General features: G+C 38.8%; 1 protein-coding gene across 1 annotated transcript in view; it reads left to right on the top strand.

Annotated features, from left to right (window-relative positions):
- The window catches only part of ITPRID1 (ITPR interacting domain containing 1), a 112,177-nt gene that overhangs the window by 91,853 nt on the left and 3,543 nt on the right, over positions 1–16,781 (top strand). The window contains 4 exon segments of the mRNA XM_057549649.1: positions 12,757–12,814; positions 13,207–13,325; positions 13,327–13,798; positions 13,800–14,193. Of these exon segments, the coding sequence (XP_057405632.1) occupies positions 12,757–12,814; positions 13,207–13,325; positions 13,327–13,798; positions 13,800–14,193 (1,043 nt within the window).

Raw genomic sequence — 16,781 nt, 5'->3', positions numbered from 1 at the left:
TTTTTGTGAAGAAAACTTCACTGTAAGTGGAAAGAACAGAGTTTAGACGAACTTATTTCAGAGGAAACATATTCTGATTGGTCTCCATTAACAGTCACTCTTTAGACAAGTCCCTTACCTTACAAATAATTCAATGTCCCATCTTCTAAGTAAAAAAATCACCATATTCTCTTGTAATTTTCTGGTTTATGTTTGTGCCCTATTCCTGCTCCCACAGTGCTTTAGGGACCTAAAATAAATTCAGTAAACTTGGTTGACAGAGCGAAGATAAAATATTTGAATTTCAGAAAAGAATATTTAACTTCAGAAGAAAGGTGCTTAAATTTACTTCTAACAAAAATCACTGTAGGGAAAGAAAATAAAGCTCCTTTTCTATTTGTAGCAAGGGAAATGGTGGGGAAATAATTTTAGAAGCACCATATTTACTGTTGTTAGAGAAATTGTACATGCTCTTCTGACAGTTCCTGGTAGTTGTGGCCTCCCTGGGATCCTAAGGAATCCTGGAGAAGACAGAAGCCAGCTGGCTCACAGACCTTTAGGACTCATATGCCTTCTTGGTACCCATTAGTGTTATGGGAGCAAGGACTCTGAAGTCTGTATCCAGACCAAAGGTGGAACCATTTCCCCAAATGTAAGAACTTTTCTGTTTTATGTGTATCTCTCCAATCACCACCCAATTTGCCCCTCTTCCCAGTATGACCAGTATCTCATAACAAATAATAGGGCTGTTTATGGGGAAATGGAAGGAAGGCAAGTTTACGTTATTCTTTGGGGGGATCCCTCTCATGCCCTTTGCTTCTGATACACGACACTGCTAGAGGCATCTGGGTCTTGCCAACTCGCTGTACCCAAGTTTCACAAATATTTGTTTCTTCGCTGATCCATAGCCTAATTCCAAGACAAAATGCTTCTAAGTGGGGTCCTCCTTTTTCCTTGGAGAAGGTAGAGATGATGTTAGAAAAGGCTTTGAGCCAAGAAAGTAAAAGGGAGTCAAGAAAGGCCAAAGGCAGATTTCAGAAACTTCCCTTCCTTAATTTGGTTACAACGTAGTACCCCATAATTATAGTTGAGTATAAAGACTTACCTACAGTTATTTCTAATTTGTGAATGAGGAAACCAAGACTCATAAAAGTTAAGTAACTTGCTCAAGTTCACCCAACTGGCAAGTGTTGGCATCAGGACGAAACCCAGATTTCTCTGACTCCAGTTGGAATGCCCTACCCAAATTCTGTGCTGCAAATAACCTATCGGGATGTAACTTTATTATAAAATGAGTTTTGCGGGCTTCCCTGGTGGCGCAGTGGTTGAGAATCTGCCTGCCAATGCAGGGGACACGGGTTCGAGCCCTGGTCTGGGAAGATCCCACATGCCGCGGAGCAACTGGGCCCGTGAGCCACAACTACTGAGCCTGCGCGTCTGGAGCCTGTGCTCTGCAATGAGAGACCGTGATAGTGAGAGGCCCGCGCACCGCGATGAAGAGTGGCCCCCGCTTGTCACAACTAGAGAAAGCCCTCGCACAGAAACGAAGACCCAACACAGCCATAAATAAATTAAAAATAAAAAAAAAGAAAAGAAAAAATATTTTTTAAAAAAATGAGTTTTGCTGGTGCAGATTGCACTTCATTAGAAGCCAAAGCAGATAAAATGTTTTATCACATGTGTCATGAGGGAGTGGGTAACACAAAGCCTTTCAGGATTCACTCTGTGAAACCTGATTGCTCACCACCTTGTAGAATGTCTGAGAGAGGAAACCCTCTCTGCTCTCCTCTCTGACTCCCTGTTCACCTTCATCTTCTTATAGTTTCTAAAATATGCCCATGTTACCTGTAATATGTATATATTAACCATAATAATTTATGTATTTTAAAAAATAGATTTAGTCTTCCCTCCTTTTCTTTGTCTATAAATACATGCAAGTTACCCTCTCCATGTCTTGGTAGGCTTTGGTGGACCATGTTGAGCCAATATGCATGCTCAGACATCTAGGGGTGGGCATGAGGTTATGGTTATTTCAGGCAATCAAATTGTTGTCATTATAAAATGGAAGGCTTAATGACTCCATTTCTAGGTCAAGCCTCATACTTTACATATGAGGAAAGAAAGGCCCACAAGGTTAGTGACTCGTTCCAATGCCAGTGATGATTAGTGACAAATCCAGACCCAAGACTCTCAGTTCTGAATCTTCAATTCTGATTATTTTATGATTAACCAGCTCTCTCTGTAACATGTTCCCAAATTATTCTTTGTTTAAACAATATGTGTAAAGGTAAATTTAAGCAGGTAATAGCATTTTGATGGCATGAATAATGTCTGATTTCTTTTCAGTCCCCAGAATTTACCTCAGTGCCTAGCACAGAGCAAACACTCATGTTTGTTGGGGAAACAAATGATAAAGTAGTTTTTTAAATAAGGCAAGCTCTTCTTCAAACAGTTAAAAATTAGAGTAAGCTTTTCTTAGAATGTCTTTTAAAAAATATTTCCTTTACAAAGTTATTTTATGAATGCTTAATTGAAAATAAAATGGTTTCACCTTAAATTAAGACACTATATTTCAGATTCAGCTACAATGATTGTATTAAGAAGGTTCTTTATCTACAGATACTTGGTGATGATAAAAATCTTGAGTGAACTTTGTTAGACTTCTTTATCTATGGCAAAATCTGTAATTTTCCCAATGTTAAAAGGAACCCAAGTTTATTCTAAAATCAAAGAACAAACAGAAGTTCAAGTGGGTTGCAAACTTGGCAAAAACATGTCCTTCTAAGAAAAAAAGAATTCAGCCTCAAAATCTGTTACTGCTGTGCATCTTCTGGTTTTCCTTTTGTAAGAGCAAAGACCAGAAAAAAGAATGATAACATCACATAAAGCAATGGAATATACTTTGTGTGACAAAAGATATTAAAATTGCTTGTTTGAAATTAAGCCAGATATATAATTCCTTTTGAAAAGTCAATTTGAAATAGGCCACCTTGTGACCACAATCATGCTTTAAGTTTGGGTGTGTAACCTCGTTCTGAGCACTACCATTAATCATACTTCAATTGCCATCACTTATCTGGTGCTACTAGGTAGAAATAAGTTTTTCTAATATACTTGTGTTTGCGTTTCACTATTTATAGATCCGTGATTATATTTCTCATTTGTTATCATGCTTCCCTTTGCTATCATGAATATCACAAAACTGCATACAACATCTTCACTTGATTTTTCCCCCTGTAGTAGGTACTCAGGATTTCTCTTCTGAGTAGTTTTTAGCATTTGAATCCAAATAGTTTACACATGTCAGTGAAACCATGCTTTAAAGAGGAGCCAGTGCTGCTGGAGCCCCAGCTAAAAGAACTTAGTTTTTAAAGTGTACAAAGACTGTTATAAGGCTATTTTACTCTTTGTAAGGGCTACCAACATCCTCAGAGTTCATTCTCAGAACATTTGACTGAACTTCTGCCGAGGAGAGACACAATCTTATTCACCATTGTATCCCCTGAATCTAGAACACTGCCTAACTCACAGTAAGCACTCAATAGATAAATATTTCTGGAAATGAATAAATAAATACAGCAAGCTTTTTTCTAGACGGTGGCTAGTCATCAGCTTTAAAATTATTTTATTTCATTGCTTAGGAGGCATGTCTTGTAAATTATGTGTTTCTAAAACATGTTGAAAAAGATCTTCTGGGGTATTTTTTATTGCTATCAAATTAAATTAAAAGGCACTTTTAGGGGGCTTCCCTGGTGGTGCAGTGGTTGAGAATCTGCCTGCCAATGCAGGGGACATGGGTTCGAGCCCTGGTCTGGGAAGATCCCACATGCCACGGAGCAACTAGGCCCGTGAGCCACAATTACTGAGCCTGCGCGTCTGGAGCCTGTGCTCTGCAACAAGAGAGGCCGCGATAGTGAGAGGCCCGCGCACCGCGATGAAGAGTGGACCCCGCTTGCCACAACTAGAGAAAGCCCTCGCACAGAAACGAAGACCCAACACAGCCATAACTAAATAAATAAATAAATAAAAATTTAAAAATAAATAAATAAATAAATAAAAGGCACTTTTAGCATTTTTCTTTACCATCTATTTTACCCATAATCTGTGCCCTGTCGACTAGACAAGTTCCTCAAAGCCTGGACTGTGCATCAGGTCTGTAATAATGACTCCATTATTCATCCAATGCCTGGCACAAAGTAGCCAATCAGTAATATAGTTGTCAAGTAAATGAATGAGAATATATAAAATAATTTTTACCAGAATTTAAAATGATTTTGAAGTAGTAAAAAATAACACTGGTAGTGCAAAAAAAAAAAGTGACATGAAAGACATTCTTTAGAGAAAAATCAAAATGAACAAGGCAAAGAGGTGAAAGGGATTAAATATGACAGATATGGAGGGCAGGGTCTCAATCCTCTGTCCATCTTTCCAACAAGCTTCAGTGGATTAAGGTCCCTAAAAACCCAAGCCTCCTTTTTAAAAAAAAAAAAAAAAAAAAGGAGATTAATTAGGATTAAAATTTAAAGTTACTGGGAATTCCCTGGCTGCCCAGTGGTTAGGGCTCTGTGCTCTCACTGCCGAGGGCCCAGGTTTGATCCCTGGTCAGGGAAGTAAGATCGCACACACAGCATGGCCAGATAAATAAATAAATAAATATTTTAAAAAATTTTAAATACAATAAAAAGATACAATGCTATGAGAATACTAGATTAGCCATGGCAAAGCATTTTTAGTTATCTGGGTGATTGTCCTGGATGTTTCACTCAGACAGAAAAGCAACAGCATATTCAAAAAAGTTTAACTGAAGAGAGGTTTGAAAAGGAACTATTTACTGAGATGGGCTGAATTCAAGGAACCAATAAGAGATGGGGAAGCACTGCTAGGCTAGGAAGAGCAGAAAGCCATTACTACTCCTAGGTCTGAAAAAACAGTGGGAAAGAATCATGTTACTGGAGCCTGGTAAAAGTGGAAGCTTTAGAAGGAAAACACTTTACCTGGAGATCTCACCATAAGGGAGTGCAGCTATTTTCAAATAGTACCCCTAAGGAAGTGGTGGTAAGTAAGTACTCAGTGTTCTTTCTCCTGCCCTTCAATCTCTACCAGTGCCTCCCATTGACTGAACACAAGTGAAAACCTGGAGGAAAGACAGGGCAAAAAACGACTGGAGTAGCGGCAGTGAAAGTAAGGAAGGGCAAATGGAGACTAACCAACACACAAGTGGCTTCCCTGAGAGTTTCCCCTTTGCCCCTGATGCGGCCACCAGTCCTACATCTGTCCCCTAGAACGTAGGTAGATGAAAATCATAAGCCTGATTCTTGATGAAAATTTTAGTTCTCCAGCTTGGTGTCTCCAAACTTTTTTTTCCTTTTTCATCCTGGATTATTACATTTTTAAGAATTGTATTTTTAATAAACAGTTTTTACTTATAATTGTAAGAAAAATAGATCCAATTTGGATACTTAAATTGTTACTTTTGATGAAGTAGGCTACCATGTAAATGGACTGTTGCCTCTTGCTGTCTGAGCAGTTGGCATAATCAGCTGCCCATCAGCTGGTTAAGTCAAGCAAGGATAATGTTGCTCCCAGACAGCTTCGCAAGAGAAAAAACATTTGGACCCGTGGTCTTCAAAACTATGGTAGTTGAATCAGTACAGAAATTAAAACTTCAAAGAAATTGGTATCACAAAATTTGTAATCCACCTATTGTCTCAAATGGTCATGGCGACGTTGTTCATTTAGTCCTAGAAACTTCTATTCTCCTATTTTCAAATATGAGATAAGCACTGGTTCCAAATGAAAATTTTTCATTACATTCTTCCCGAATGATGAATGCAGGTTTACAATTCAAAATTGGCTCTGTACCCCTTCTTTTTTTCTCAAGAATATCTAATAAATAAGTATCTATGTACACAAAGAAGATATGTGTATTGAAACAATATAATCTTTATAGATTCATATAAATGTTCTGTTTCAGAAATAATTTAATTGATTAAAATTACTTTGTTTCATTCCAAGATTCTTCATGATGGATCCCCTGATTACTTTATGCCACTTAGCTCCAGGTGCACTGGCCTCTACTCGTTATGGGTAGAAACATAGCTTGTCGGGGGAGGAGGGAGCACAGAAACATAAGTCACTCCCTCTGATTACTCTAAAATGTCCTTTTCAACTATTGTTTAGGTAGTGTGTTACATGACAGCTTCTAAAAAAAAATGATATGAAAAGATGCCAGAGGAAGCAATGTGAATTATGTATATTTTAAAATATGGTCAGACCATGAGACCAATAGAGAAGGTTTTTCACACTCACCTCTCAGCAGAAACCAGAGGATAAGAGCACATCAGTTTCATTTTAAAGTAGATATTTTGCAACTCAAGAATTTTATACCTTTTTAAGTTGTCATATAATTGTGAAGCAACATTTCAGATAAGCAAACTCTCAGGAAGTAGAGTACCCACATTTTCTTTCTCAAAGATATACACCAGCCTACTAAATGAGGAAATGCTGTTTAAAAGGACGAGCAAGGCAAAGTAGAAGGAAGTGTAAATTATACAGACGTAATCCAAATGTCATGAAAATTCTTAAAAAGAAGGCACATGAAAAAAATAATTTAACAACAACATTCTAGATCTAAAATCCTAGATCATATCAAAGAAAGCTGAATGCAGAAGAAAATAAAATTATCAACAAATACTGATTAATTGGGCAGTCAATAGACATGTATAATTCTTGATGTTGAAAATCGCAGTGTGAAATATGTTTGAACTTTTAAAGTTACCACTAATTAAATTTAAAAACACACTGTATGCCTTATGAATTACCAGAGGAAAAAAGCAACCTAAGAAAATATAGTCCACCTGGCAAAAGAATAATCATTGAAAATTAATCATATTAATGATACTAACAAATATTGAGTGCCAGGCACTAGGCTAAGTGTTTTACATTATCTCCTTTAATCCTCGATTAAGTCTCTGAGATAGCTATTTATGACACAGTTCGAAATCAGGTCAGCTTAAATGTGAAGTTATGGTCTTTATTAATACAACAAGAATAGCAGATAGATTATAACTATGTCCCAATTCTCATTGATTAGTATTAGCCTTCAGTAATGTTGAACTGATAAATATTCTGAGGCTGAATCTCAGCTCAGCAGAAAAGACCAGCATGGACTATTAGTGATGCCTATTTAAAAAAAAAGAGAGAGAGAAGATTTGCATCAAGTATGCCATATGCTTACTACATCAATCACAATTATAAAAGTAGATAACATAAAATTACGAACAATAAGACCAAGCTCATATTTTATGAAAATGGTTATAGGTATAATAAATGGATCTAACAAAGGAAAAGACTCAAAGGTCATTAAAATAATTTAACGACATTTAAAATAAAGAATCATAGAAAAGTTAAAAATGAATGGGCAAAAATATACCAAAAAGTGTGCTAAAGTAAACAAAAAGAAAACAGGAATTCCAACATTATTATTATTTTTCTTGAATTATTATTATAATTCAAGAAAAAAAATAGTACATACAAAAATTTATGAAATAAAGCCAAAGCTATGACAAGAGGCAGAAACTTAGTCTTTGCTCTTTTTAGAGACTGTAGAATGAAAACAAATGATTTATTTGACTGACAACATTAGAAAATAAGTAAGAAAAAGAAAGTATTTCCATTAATTCAAGAAACAGGAGTCCAAAATGTCAATAACTATTGTAGAAATTAAAAGTTGTCAAAGAATTCATCTTTTAAGATGCACCATGATCAGTGGTTTTATGGCTGAGCACTTTAAAAAGTTTAAGGACATGATACTACCTAAGCTTTCTACACTGCTTGAGAGCATAGGAAAAAAAAAAGAGAAACCTATCTAGTTATTTTTTTATACAAGTGGCACAATCATTATACCAAAATCTGAAAAAGAAATTCATGTGCTTACAAATACACACATATGAACACACACACAAATTACAAGGAATTTTTTATAGAGAAAAATTCACAATATATTATGTGAAAAGAAGCAGAATATATACTGTGTATGTTAGGATGATTATTTTATAAAACATACATATACATGTGCACAAAGAAAATGTACTGGATTGAAGTAGATATATATTATAGTAACTTTCCTGTATGGTTAGATTATATGTAATTTTTATTTTCTTTTTTATGTTTTTTCACTCTCCAAATTTTTTTCACTGCTATGTATTACTTCTCCAATGCTAAAAAATAACTAATGGTATTAAGCCAAAAAGAAGCTGATTTTAGAGAAGCAGCTATTTTTTTTTGTAATGATGAAGGAAGATTATTCTGACTAAAGAACAAAGGAGAAATTGCTAAACCTGGAGCAATAAACAAAAAACAAAAAAAAGAGGGAGGAGGTGAGGGAGAGGGAGGGGAGTAGGAGGAAAAAGGAAAAAGGAAAAGTAAGGATTTCCAGGTTGTAAGAAAGAGATTGAAACAAAAATGTCAGCAGGGTGCTAATGGAAGTTATCAACTCCTTATGTAGAAATCTTTATGGGATAGAAGCTCCTCTGCTTCCAGCCTGCTGGCATAGAAGAAAAAATTAAATCTCTTCAGGTGTACCTGCCACAATCACAAATATTGTCAGCCTTTCTTGAGTTCTAGAATTCAGTCAAGATAAAATATAAGCTGTGTGAGGCCAGGTACTTTTGTTGTTGTGTCCATGGAGTTTCTGGAGCAGTGCAGGGCCCTGCAGGGCCAGTGAACATGCATCAAGTGGAAGAATGGGGGTTTGCAGTAGAGCAACCTGCCCGGCTCTGTCTCATGGCCTGTTCTCTTCAGAATATTAACTGTGACTTGGCCCACAGCAAGAATGTGTTTCAAATCCATAGATGACACAAATAGCTTTCAGAATGAAGGTCAAAATCATCCTTGACTGGATGAAAACATGGTCCCAAACTAGCTAGGTCAATTTTGTGAGACTACAAAATAGAGACTGATCTCAGTACAACCCAACACTGCAAACACAGCTTCTGACTAGACTAACCTTAGACTGTGTGTACAGAAGAGAAATATCAAGAAGAAGGAAAAAGGGTGCCCTGCTCCACTCCATGATGGTAAGACCATGTCTCAATCACGGAATCTAATTCTGGGCGCCGAGTTTTACAGCAAACATTATTAAGTAAGTGCTTATTCCAAAATACAAAACACAAATGGCCTGGAGACCCTGCCCTCTGAGGGCTGATTTAAGGGGATCTGGGGAGATTTAAGGTGAGGAGAAAAGGCCTGGAGAGTACAAGAGAGCTGTCCGGAGGAAAATGGGTTAGACATGTCCAGTATTACTCCACGGAGTGAGCTATGAGCAACAGACGGAAAGTGCTAAAGTAGGTTTGGCTCAATATAAAAAGGCATTTTCTAAAAGGTATGATACCCTCTGAGTACACAAGAGTAGGTCTCTGTCACCACAAGTGGGCAAGCACCAGCTAGATGACCATCTATAAGGAATGTTCTGGAAGGTACTCCTGCCCTGGATGGTAGGATGCACCATGCAGGCTTCCAACATGGGGGACTGACTGACCCATAGAGAGGTTTTGTTTGTTCTACAAATGAATTTTTTTAAATGTCTTTGGGGGGAACACACACTCTGGAGTCCAAACTATTCACACGGCTCCCTACTGTCTTGAATCTTGCTGCTTCACATATCTATGCGACCTGCCCAGCTCCTGAAGGCATTTGAGTTTGCATAATCTGTAATGTCCAGTCCAATTCGAAGATAATTTGCCCCTGAGATGTAACTTCACCACGGAGCTGTCACAGAATTTTCTGCCATTGGAGGATGGAAGAGAGAAGAACTTGGCAAAGAGGTAGAGCAGAATAGCTCAGTGAAGATGGGAACCCCAAACAGCCTAAGGTTGAACCATTTCTTTTGTTCTGCACAACTCCAGCATACACCACACCCTTAAAGATTCCTTTTCTTTTTCTCCCTCCCCTCGTTTATGTTTCAATTCCACACACTTTTTTTTTTTTTCCTGAGCCTCTAGGAACTCAGACTACATTAAGTAAAAATTTCCCACTTAGGAGTCAGAGCTTTTACCACTAACTCAGAAAAGCAACCCTTCAGGTTGACTTCTCTTACTGCTTTAAGCCATTCCAGAGACTCTTGTCAGGGCCCTGACTCCTCTGTGCTGTGGTTGGTGTAATGCTGCCACCTGGTGACTATTTGGACAAAGTGCCTGCAGCATCACTCTCCTCCCAGGCAGAAATGTTTCACACCCTTGAGATGGCGAAGCAAACCTTCCCAGGGCAGGGTCTACCTAATTGGAAGGGTAAAATCTTAACTCTGTGAGGACAGTCCTGTGCTGGAAAAGGTAATTTCTAATAAATATTAATATTAATAATGACACTCATTAATGATATTTAATAACATTAGTAATGATTGAATTCTGATAGATGATATAATATTAAGATGATGTTCTGCAGTAAAAATGTATATATAATTACATCATCTTTTCCATGTACATAAATTCTTCACGTATATATTATTGGATATTATCCTCTTCACAACCCCACAAACAACATCATCAGCATATTTATTCTTTTCCCCATGAGGAAACAGACTCAGAGAGTGTAAGTGGCATGCCCAAGACCACACAACTAGTAAGTAGGAGAGTCAGAATCTTAACCCAGCAGACTTGGTCCCAGATTCTCTAGATGACTCAGCTATGGGAGCAAACTGGATCTTAGTAGCATACATTATAGAGAGATTAACCCCCTGAGCTACGGGAGTGGCAGAGTCGGGGAATCAGCAGTCTAAGGGGCATGACAAACTCACGAGGGGATTCGTGGTGGTTTGGTAGAGGATCCACCCAGTAGGTAAGGGTTTGAATAATAAGATCTAGCTAGGGGAAAGGGACTGGTAGGGGTAAGTCAAGGCCCCAATCTAGTGGAGTAAGGAAGAGCTATGGCTCCTTGTGCATATTAAGTGCAGAGACAAAATCCTATTGGAGGTGATGAGGCTTCTGAAGTTCTACCTGTCTTGGCCTTGATAGTTTCAGGAACTGGGGTGGGTTGGCCTGGGTGTGCAGGTACTAAGTCCATTACTCTTGCCAGAGGCCATATCATCTTCCCCTAAGTCATGCCAACCTTCATATTACATATTAGGTGTGAGGGTGTGGGAGTGCTAAACGATGCACATTTGTATTTGTCTATTTGCTTAATCATCTATCATAGCCATCCTGGACTAGGCGATTTCTTATCCTTTGTATCATGTAATTCCTACAACCCTAAGAGAATAGTCAGAATTTGCAAACCCGGGACTTCCCTGGTGGCGCAGTGATTAAGAATTCGCCTGCCAATGCAGGGGACACGGATTCGAGCCCTGGTCTGGGAAGATCCCACATACCACAGAGCAACTAAACCCATGTGCCACAACTACTGAGCCTGCGCTCTAGAGCCCGTGCTCCAAAACAAGAGAAGCCACCACAATAAGTCTGCGCACCGCAAAGAAAAGTAGCCCCTGCTCACCGCAACTAGAGAAAGCCTGCGCACAGCAATGAAGATCCAATGCAGCCCAAAATTAATTAATTAATTAATTATTTAAAAAAAAGAATTTGCAAACCCAATTTTGAGAGTTTATTATCGAGTTGTCAGAAAGGTGGTTTATAGGCAGGAAAGATTTTTAGCCTCCGGAAGAAACGAAACCATCTGTAAATTGGACCACATTTTCCTGGTGACTTGCTCAAAATGATTCAGATACATGTATTTGGCTTCTAAAACACAAGATAAATAAGGCTCTACTCCTGAGAGAAATATGCCCAATTCCACCATTTGATCTCACCATCAAAGAGAAGTTTTCACAATCTGGTTTCTTCACAAATTCACTTAAATGAGTTTCAGAGGTTATTTTTGTTTGTTTTTGGTTTTTTGTGCTTTACAAAGTACAGTTAACTAAAGGTAACAGTTATAATAACTATATCCCTTTTAGAGGAAATCACTCTCTCTACTTTTTAGGGACGCTTTATGTTTGTGGTTGTTTATTTTCATTTGGACCAGATTGACTTGAACCTACCAGCATACGAATGAATGGGCTTTAACCTATAATTTTGTTCTAGTGCTCTAATGTATAATTTCATTGCAGAGTTACAAGAAAGGGAAGAGCAACCGTTTTATATGAAGCTTATATTCCAGAATAGTAATTGCTTAGACATTATCTGGAAATTTTAAAGAATAATGATGTACTGGGAGTCCTTCACAGCTTGTGGCACAAATCTTGCACCAAAACAAATATAGAAAAAGTGAGAGGTTGCAAAGTCTGTTTCGTCCATCTTCAGCAAGTTTCAACCCTTCTGTTGAATCTTTGGGTCTCCTAATGTTTACATAGTATGGTGGAAGGGGAATATAACATTCTGTCCATTGCAATACATATACACAGATATATAAATTGTGGTGTTTATTGTTTTTTCAGTGTGGCATTTAAGGCATATGCATTTCCTTCTGGATTTTCTTCCCCTTAGTGACGATGCATCTCACAATCAGATTGTTATTTAGTCTTAAGAGATGTTAATTCCTCTTCCTTTGTTTCATGTTTTACTCCTTGTAACAGGAAACCAGTGACTCAATTTTACATGGACCCTCTGATAACTGAGAAAAAAATCCTTGAAATTCCCTTATTCACTTACACTTCCACACAGTGGACATCTACTGAGGATCTGTAGTGTGTCAGACACAGAGAGTGTTTGACCCCAGTCCTGCTGGCGGTCTGTTTTCACTTTACTGACCTCAGGCCTCTTTATCTTTCTGCAGGTGCCATGGCGACAGAGCAAACAGCTGCCAGGCTGACAGCAGCGGGTTCCTGGAGGAACCACCACCCCTGCAGGTAGAGGGCCCCTTGAGGATCGGAATAGGAGCAGAAGGAAAGATAAGATGAAAGTGCGTCACCACAGTTGGAAAGTGCAACCAATGCTTAGAAGACACGCCATAGGCACCCAAGAGATGGGGGACAATGGAGTCACAGTGGACAAGTACAGAAAGCTTAGTGTTTGTTTCCTTTTTATTTTCTTTTGATTTTTCTAAGGAAGGAAACTGAGTCTCGTAGAAAGAAGGTCCCAGGTAAAGTAGTAAACTTACACAAACCTGAGTTTGTAACCCTTGTCTCCTGATTCCTAAGTCAATGATAATGATAAAAAAAAGGAAGACACAGCATTTCTTAAACCTAGTACCTCCCCCACCTTTCTGACCCATTTGCCTTTATTCCCATTTCTCCCACAGATACCCTGCTTGTCAAGCTACCAGAGTCCTGCTGAGAATGGATATAGAAAGCCAAGGAATCAGAGCCACAGCTTACAGTCATCCCAGGACTGTCAGCAAGAGTCACAGGAGTCTGATTCCTGTGAGGACATCCTTTTCAAGTCAAGACTGGAGTGTCTTGGAAGAAAAAGCCTCAACCTCTGTGGTAGAGAAAGAGTCTCAGTCTGAGGCCATGGACGGGCCCCCAGAGCTGTTGACCCAAGATCTGGCCCTTGATAAGACCACCCCTGGGGGAGAACCCCCGAGGAAAAACAGCCATCTGTGGCAGCATCCGCCTGTGCCCCAGACTGAATATGAGGCCATTGTAGGCACGGTTACCTCCAAATATGATTGCCCTCTGGGTCTTATGGTGATGCACATCACAGAAGTGAAGGATGGGTTCCTGAGGCCTGAGCGAGCTGGGGCAGTATATGTGCAAAGCCACCACTGTGAGTCTCAGAGGTCACCTGGAATTGATCGTGCTCAAGACAAGTCCTTTCATGTTGACTCGGAGGCCCCAAGAGGAACAGAAGGCGGTAAACTCTGTCCTGATATTAACAACGCCTTACTGATGCAAAAAAAGTGTCCCACAGCACGTCCCCAAGCCCAGTGAAGCCATGCCCTACACAGGCGACCTTGTCCAAACATCTGGAAAGTCCATTCCCCATCTAGATTAAGTGGCTGGCGATACTCCCCAAGTGAGGCCAAGGTGTAGTGCTTTGGGTCAAATACCACCTACAGCAGAATCTGAGATGGGAAACCTTCCTCCAGATGCTAAGGTAAACGCTGTTAGCTCCAAGTCCGTGACAATCCACATGTTCTCCAAACTGGCAACAGCTGCTCAGAGTGCTGTGGTCTTGGGAATGGATTCTAGAGAAGCAACTTCAGAATGCACTACGTGTGACCCTGTTACCACGGCAGAACCAGGACTGGGAACAGAAGCAAGACAGTTCAATGAGGGCTTCCCTGGTGGCGCAGTGGTTGAGAATCTGCCTGCCAATGCAGGGGACACGGGTTCGAGCCCTGGTCTGGGAAGATCCCACATGCCGCAGAGCAACTGGGCCCGTGAGCCACAACTACTGAGCCTGCGCGTCTGGAGCCTGTGCTCCGCAACAGGAGAGGCCGCGATAGTGAGAGGCCCGCGCACCGCGATGAAGAGTGGCCCCCACTTGCCGCAACTAGAGAAAGCCCTCGCACAGAAACGAAGACCCAACACAGCCATAAATAAACAAACAAACAAACAAACAAACAAACCCAAAAGTAAAAAAAAAACAAAGGAGAATGAAGGGCAACTATAATTTCCTGGGTGCCTACTATTTGGTGCCTTCTGTGTACCTTCCCATTCTGTTAATTCCACAAATATTTACTGAGTGCTATACCAAGCACTTTATTTATGCTGTGCCAAATAACCCCCATTTTCATCCATGCCATAAATGTGCCAAGTCCTCCCTCTTTTACAGACGAAGAAGCAAGAACTGAGAGAGTTTAATTTTCCAACTTCCCACAACTCCTAAGTCCAGAGTCACATTCAAACTTAGCTGGCACCAAATTCTTGGACAATCCACTCCAAAGATGTGTCCAACTTTAAAATATCTAAATCTATGTAAGTGTACTAGTAACATGAGAAAGTGATTATTTGAAAGATAAGGCAAATTACTACATGGTCCTTCAAGATATAGAAATCTATACAAACGTAATATAAATATAGAAAACGATTATACGAAAGATAAAATAAGGGTTGAACTAGTAAAAGAAGGTGTTGAGATCAATTCTAGGTATAATATTATGCTAAGTTTCAGTGGGAGAAACGAACAAAAGCTAATGTATAGCTGGGGTCCTTTGGAGTAAAAAGACCGGGGTTCAAATCCTGGAGAATAGTAGGAGTCATCATCATCATTGATGTTAGTTGAGAGATTGTAAATGCAGTGGTTTTCAATTGGGGATAATTTTACCCCACCCGTGGTGACATTTGGCAATGTTTGGAGACATGTTCAGTTGTCATAACTGGGGTAGGTGCTACTGGCATTTAGTGGGTGGAGGTCAGAGATGGTGCTAAACATCCTACAATACATAGGACATCCCCTCACAACAAAGGATTATCTGACCTAAAATGTCAACAATGTCAAAGTTGAAAAACTCAGCTCTAAGGGAATAAACATTTACTTGACCATATATATAGTTCATGTAGGAAAATGTTAGGGATGAAAGACAGCTGGAGAAGGTGACATTTTAAGAGGCTATAAGGGGAAAAATATTAAATCCTACAGTTAGGTACTCCAATTTCCATGATGAAAACCAGATTATTGATCTAACATATCCTGGAAAAAATATTATTTTTCTAATTTACATTTTTAAGATAAATTTTATAAGGAAATATAAATTAAACCATATTTGGTTTTATATTTTGTTTAAAATAATAAAGTATAAAAAACCAAAACGGTGTTTAAAACTTCAGAAGAAAGTCACAGAGAGGGTGTGCTCTCGTGGGTTATCTATGATAATGGTTTGCTGATATGATTAATTTCTTATAAATAAGTGATTTCTTCACAATAATTTGTTAATTCGAAATAAAATCTTTCCAGAAAAGAAAATGAGATGTATATGAAATAAGAGTTTTGGATATTAGAAGATCCATCTATAATGTTTATGATTTAGATTTAAAGAAAAAGAAAATCATACAAATTTTAAAAAGTAATATGAGCCAATTCAAAAGTGAAGGGTCAATATTGTTGCTCTTACTGTTGAAAATAAAGTTTGTTTTAAGGCCCAGGTTGGGTCAGTAGAGTAGACCTTGCATTGTATTTGAGTTATAACCTAGCCCTTATATTGGAAAAAAAAGAGTTCAAAACAGTCTCTTTTTTGTTTGCTTGCCTAAGGTTTCCTTTTTTTCTGAAACTTCTGTATCTGTTCTAAAGCAGAAATGTATTGATAGTTTCAGTGTTTCCAAATGACCGGGAGATGGCAGCATATCAGAATCTTCCACATCGCTCCCTTCACAGGGAGCTATACACCGTCAGTTATTCCTAAATCCCAGCCCCCATGCCTTCCAATCACAAAGGGTTACCTCAAAATATCTAGATGAAGCATAAAATTCAATGTTTATAGCGTTCAGCCTACTTGAGCACCATATTTCCATGGCCCTGACCTCACTGTCCCTAGAACTTGGTCACCTTGTAAGAATCTACTAAGACCAATCGGCTCATTCCTTAGGGACAAATAACTTCTCCGTATGACTAGCTACACTGTATTCCCCGCTGTGACTCAGCTAGATCTTGAGAAGAAAAGAAATGAATCGGGAGAATTGGGTTTGAAATCTACCATGTTTTGACCTCAGACAAGTTAGTTAATTATTTGTGTCAGAACACTTATCTATAAAAAGAAGTCCTCCATGGTCTGTATGATCTTTTCTAGTTTTAAGAACCATAACGGTAGTCACCTTTCAAGCACTGTTGCCGACATCAATAACCTTCAAATACTCCTCTAACTGGTTCAAATGCACTTACACTGAAGCAACAATAATTGGAGAGTTTTGCTCTGTAAAATGTTGTTCATGTATA

The sequence above is a fragment of the Balaenoptera acutorostrata genome, chromosome 7 (assembly GCF_949987535.1).
Source record: "Balaenoptera acutorostrata chromosome 7, mBalAcu1.1, whole genome shotgun sequence".
In the NCBI taxonomy this organism is placed as follows: domain Eukaryota; kingdom Metazoa; phylum Chordata; class Mammalia; order Artiodactyla; family Balaenopteridae; genus Balaenoptera; species Balaenoptera acutorostrata.
Note: the sequence above shows the minus strand (reverse complement) of the source record. Positions and strands in the feature narration are given on the sequence as shown.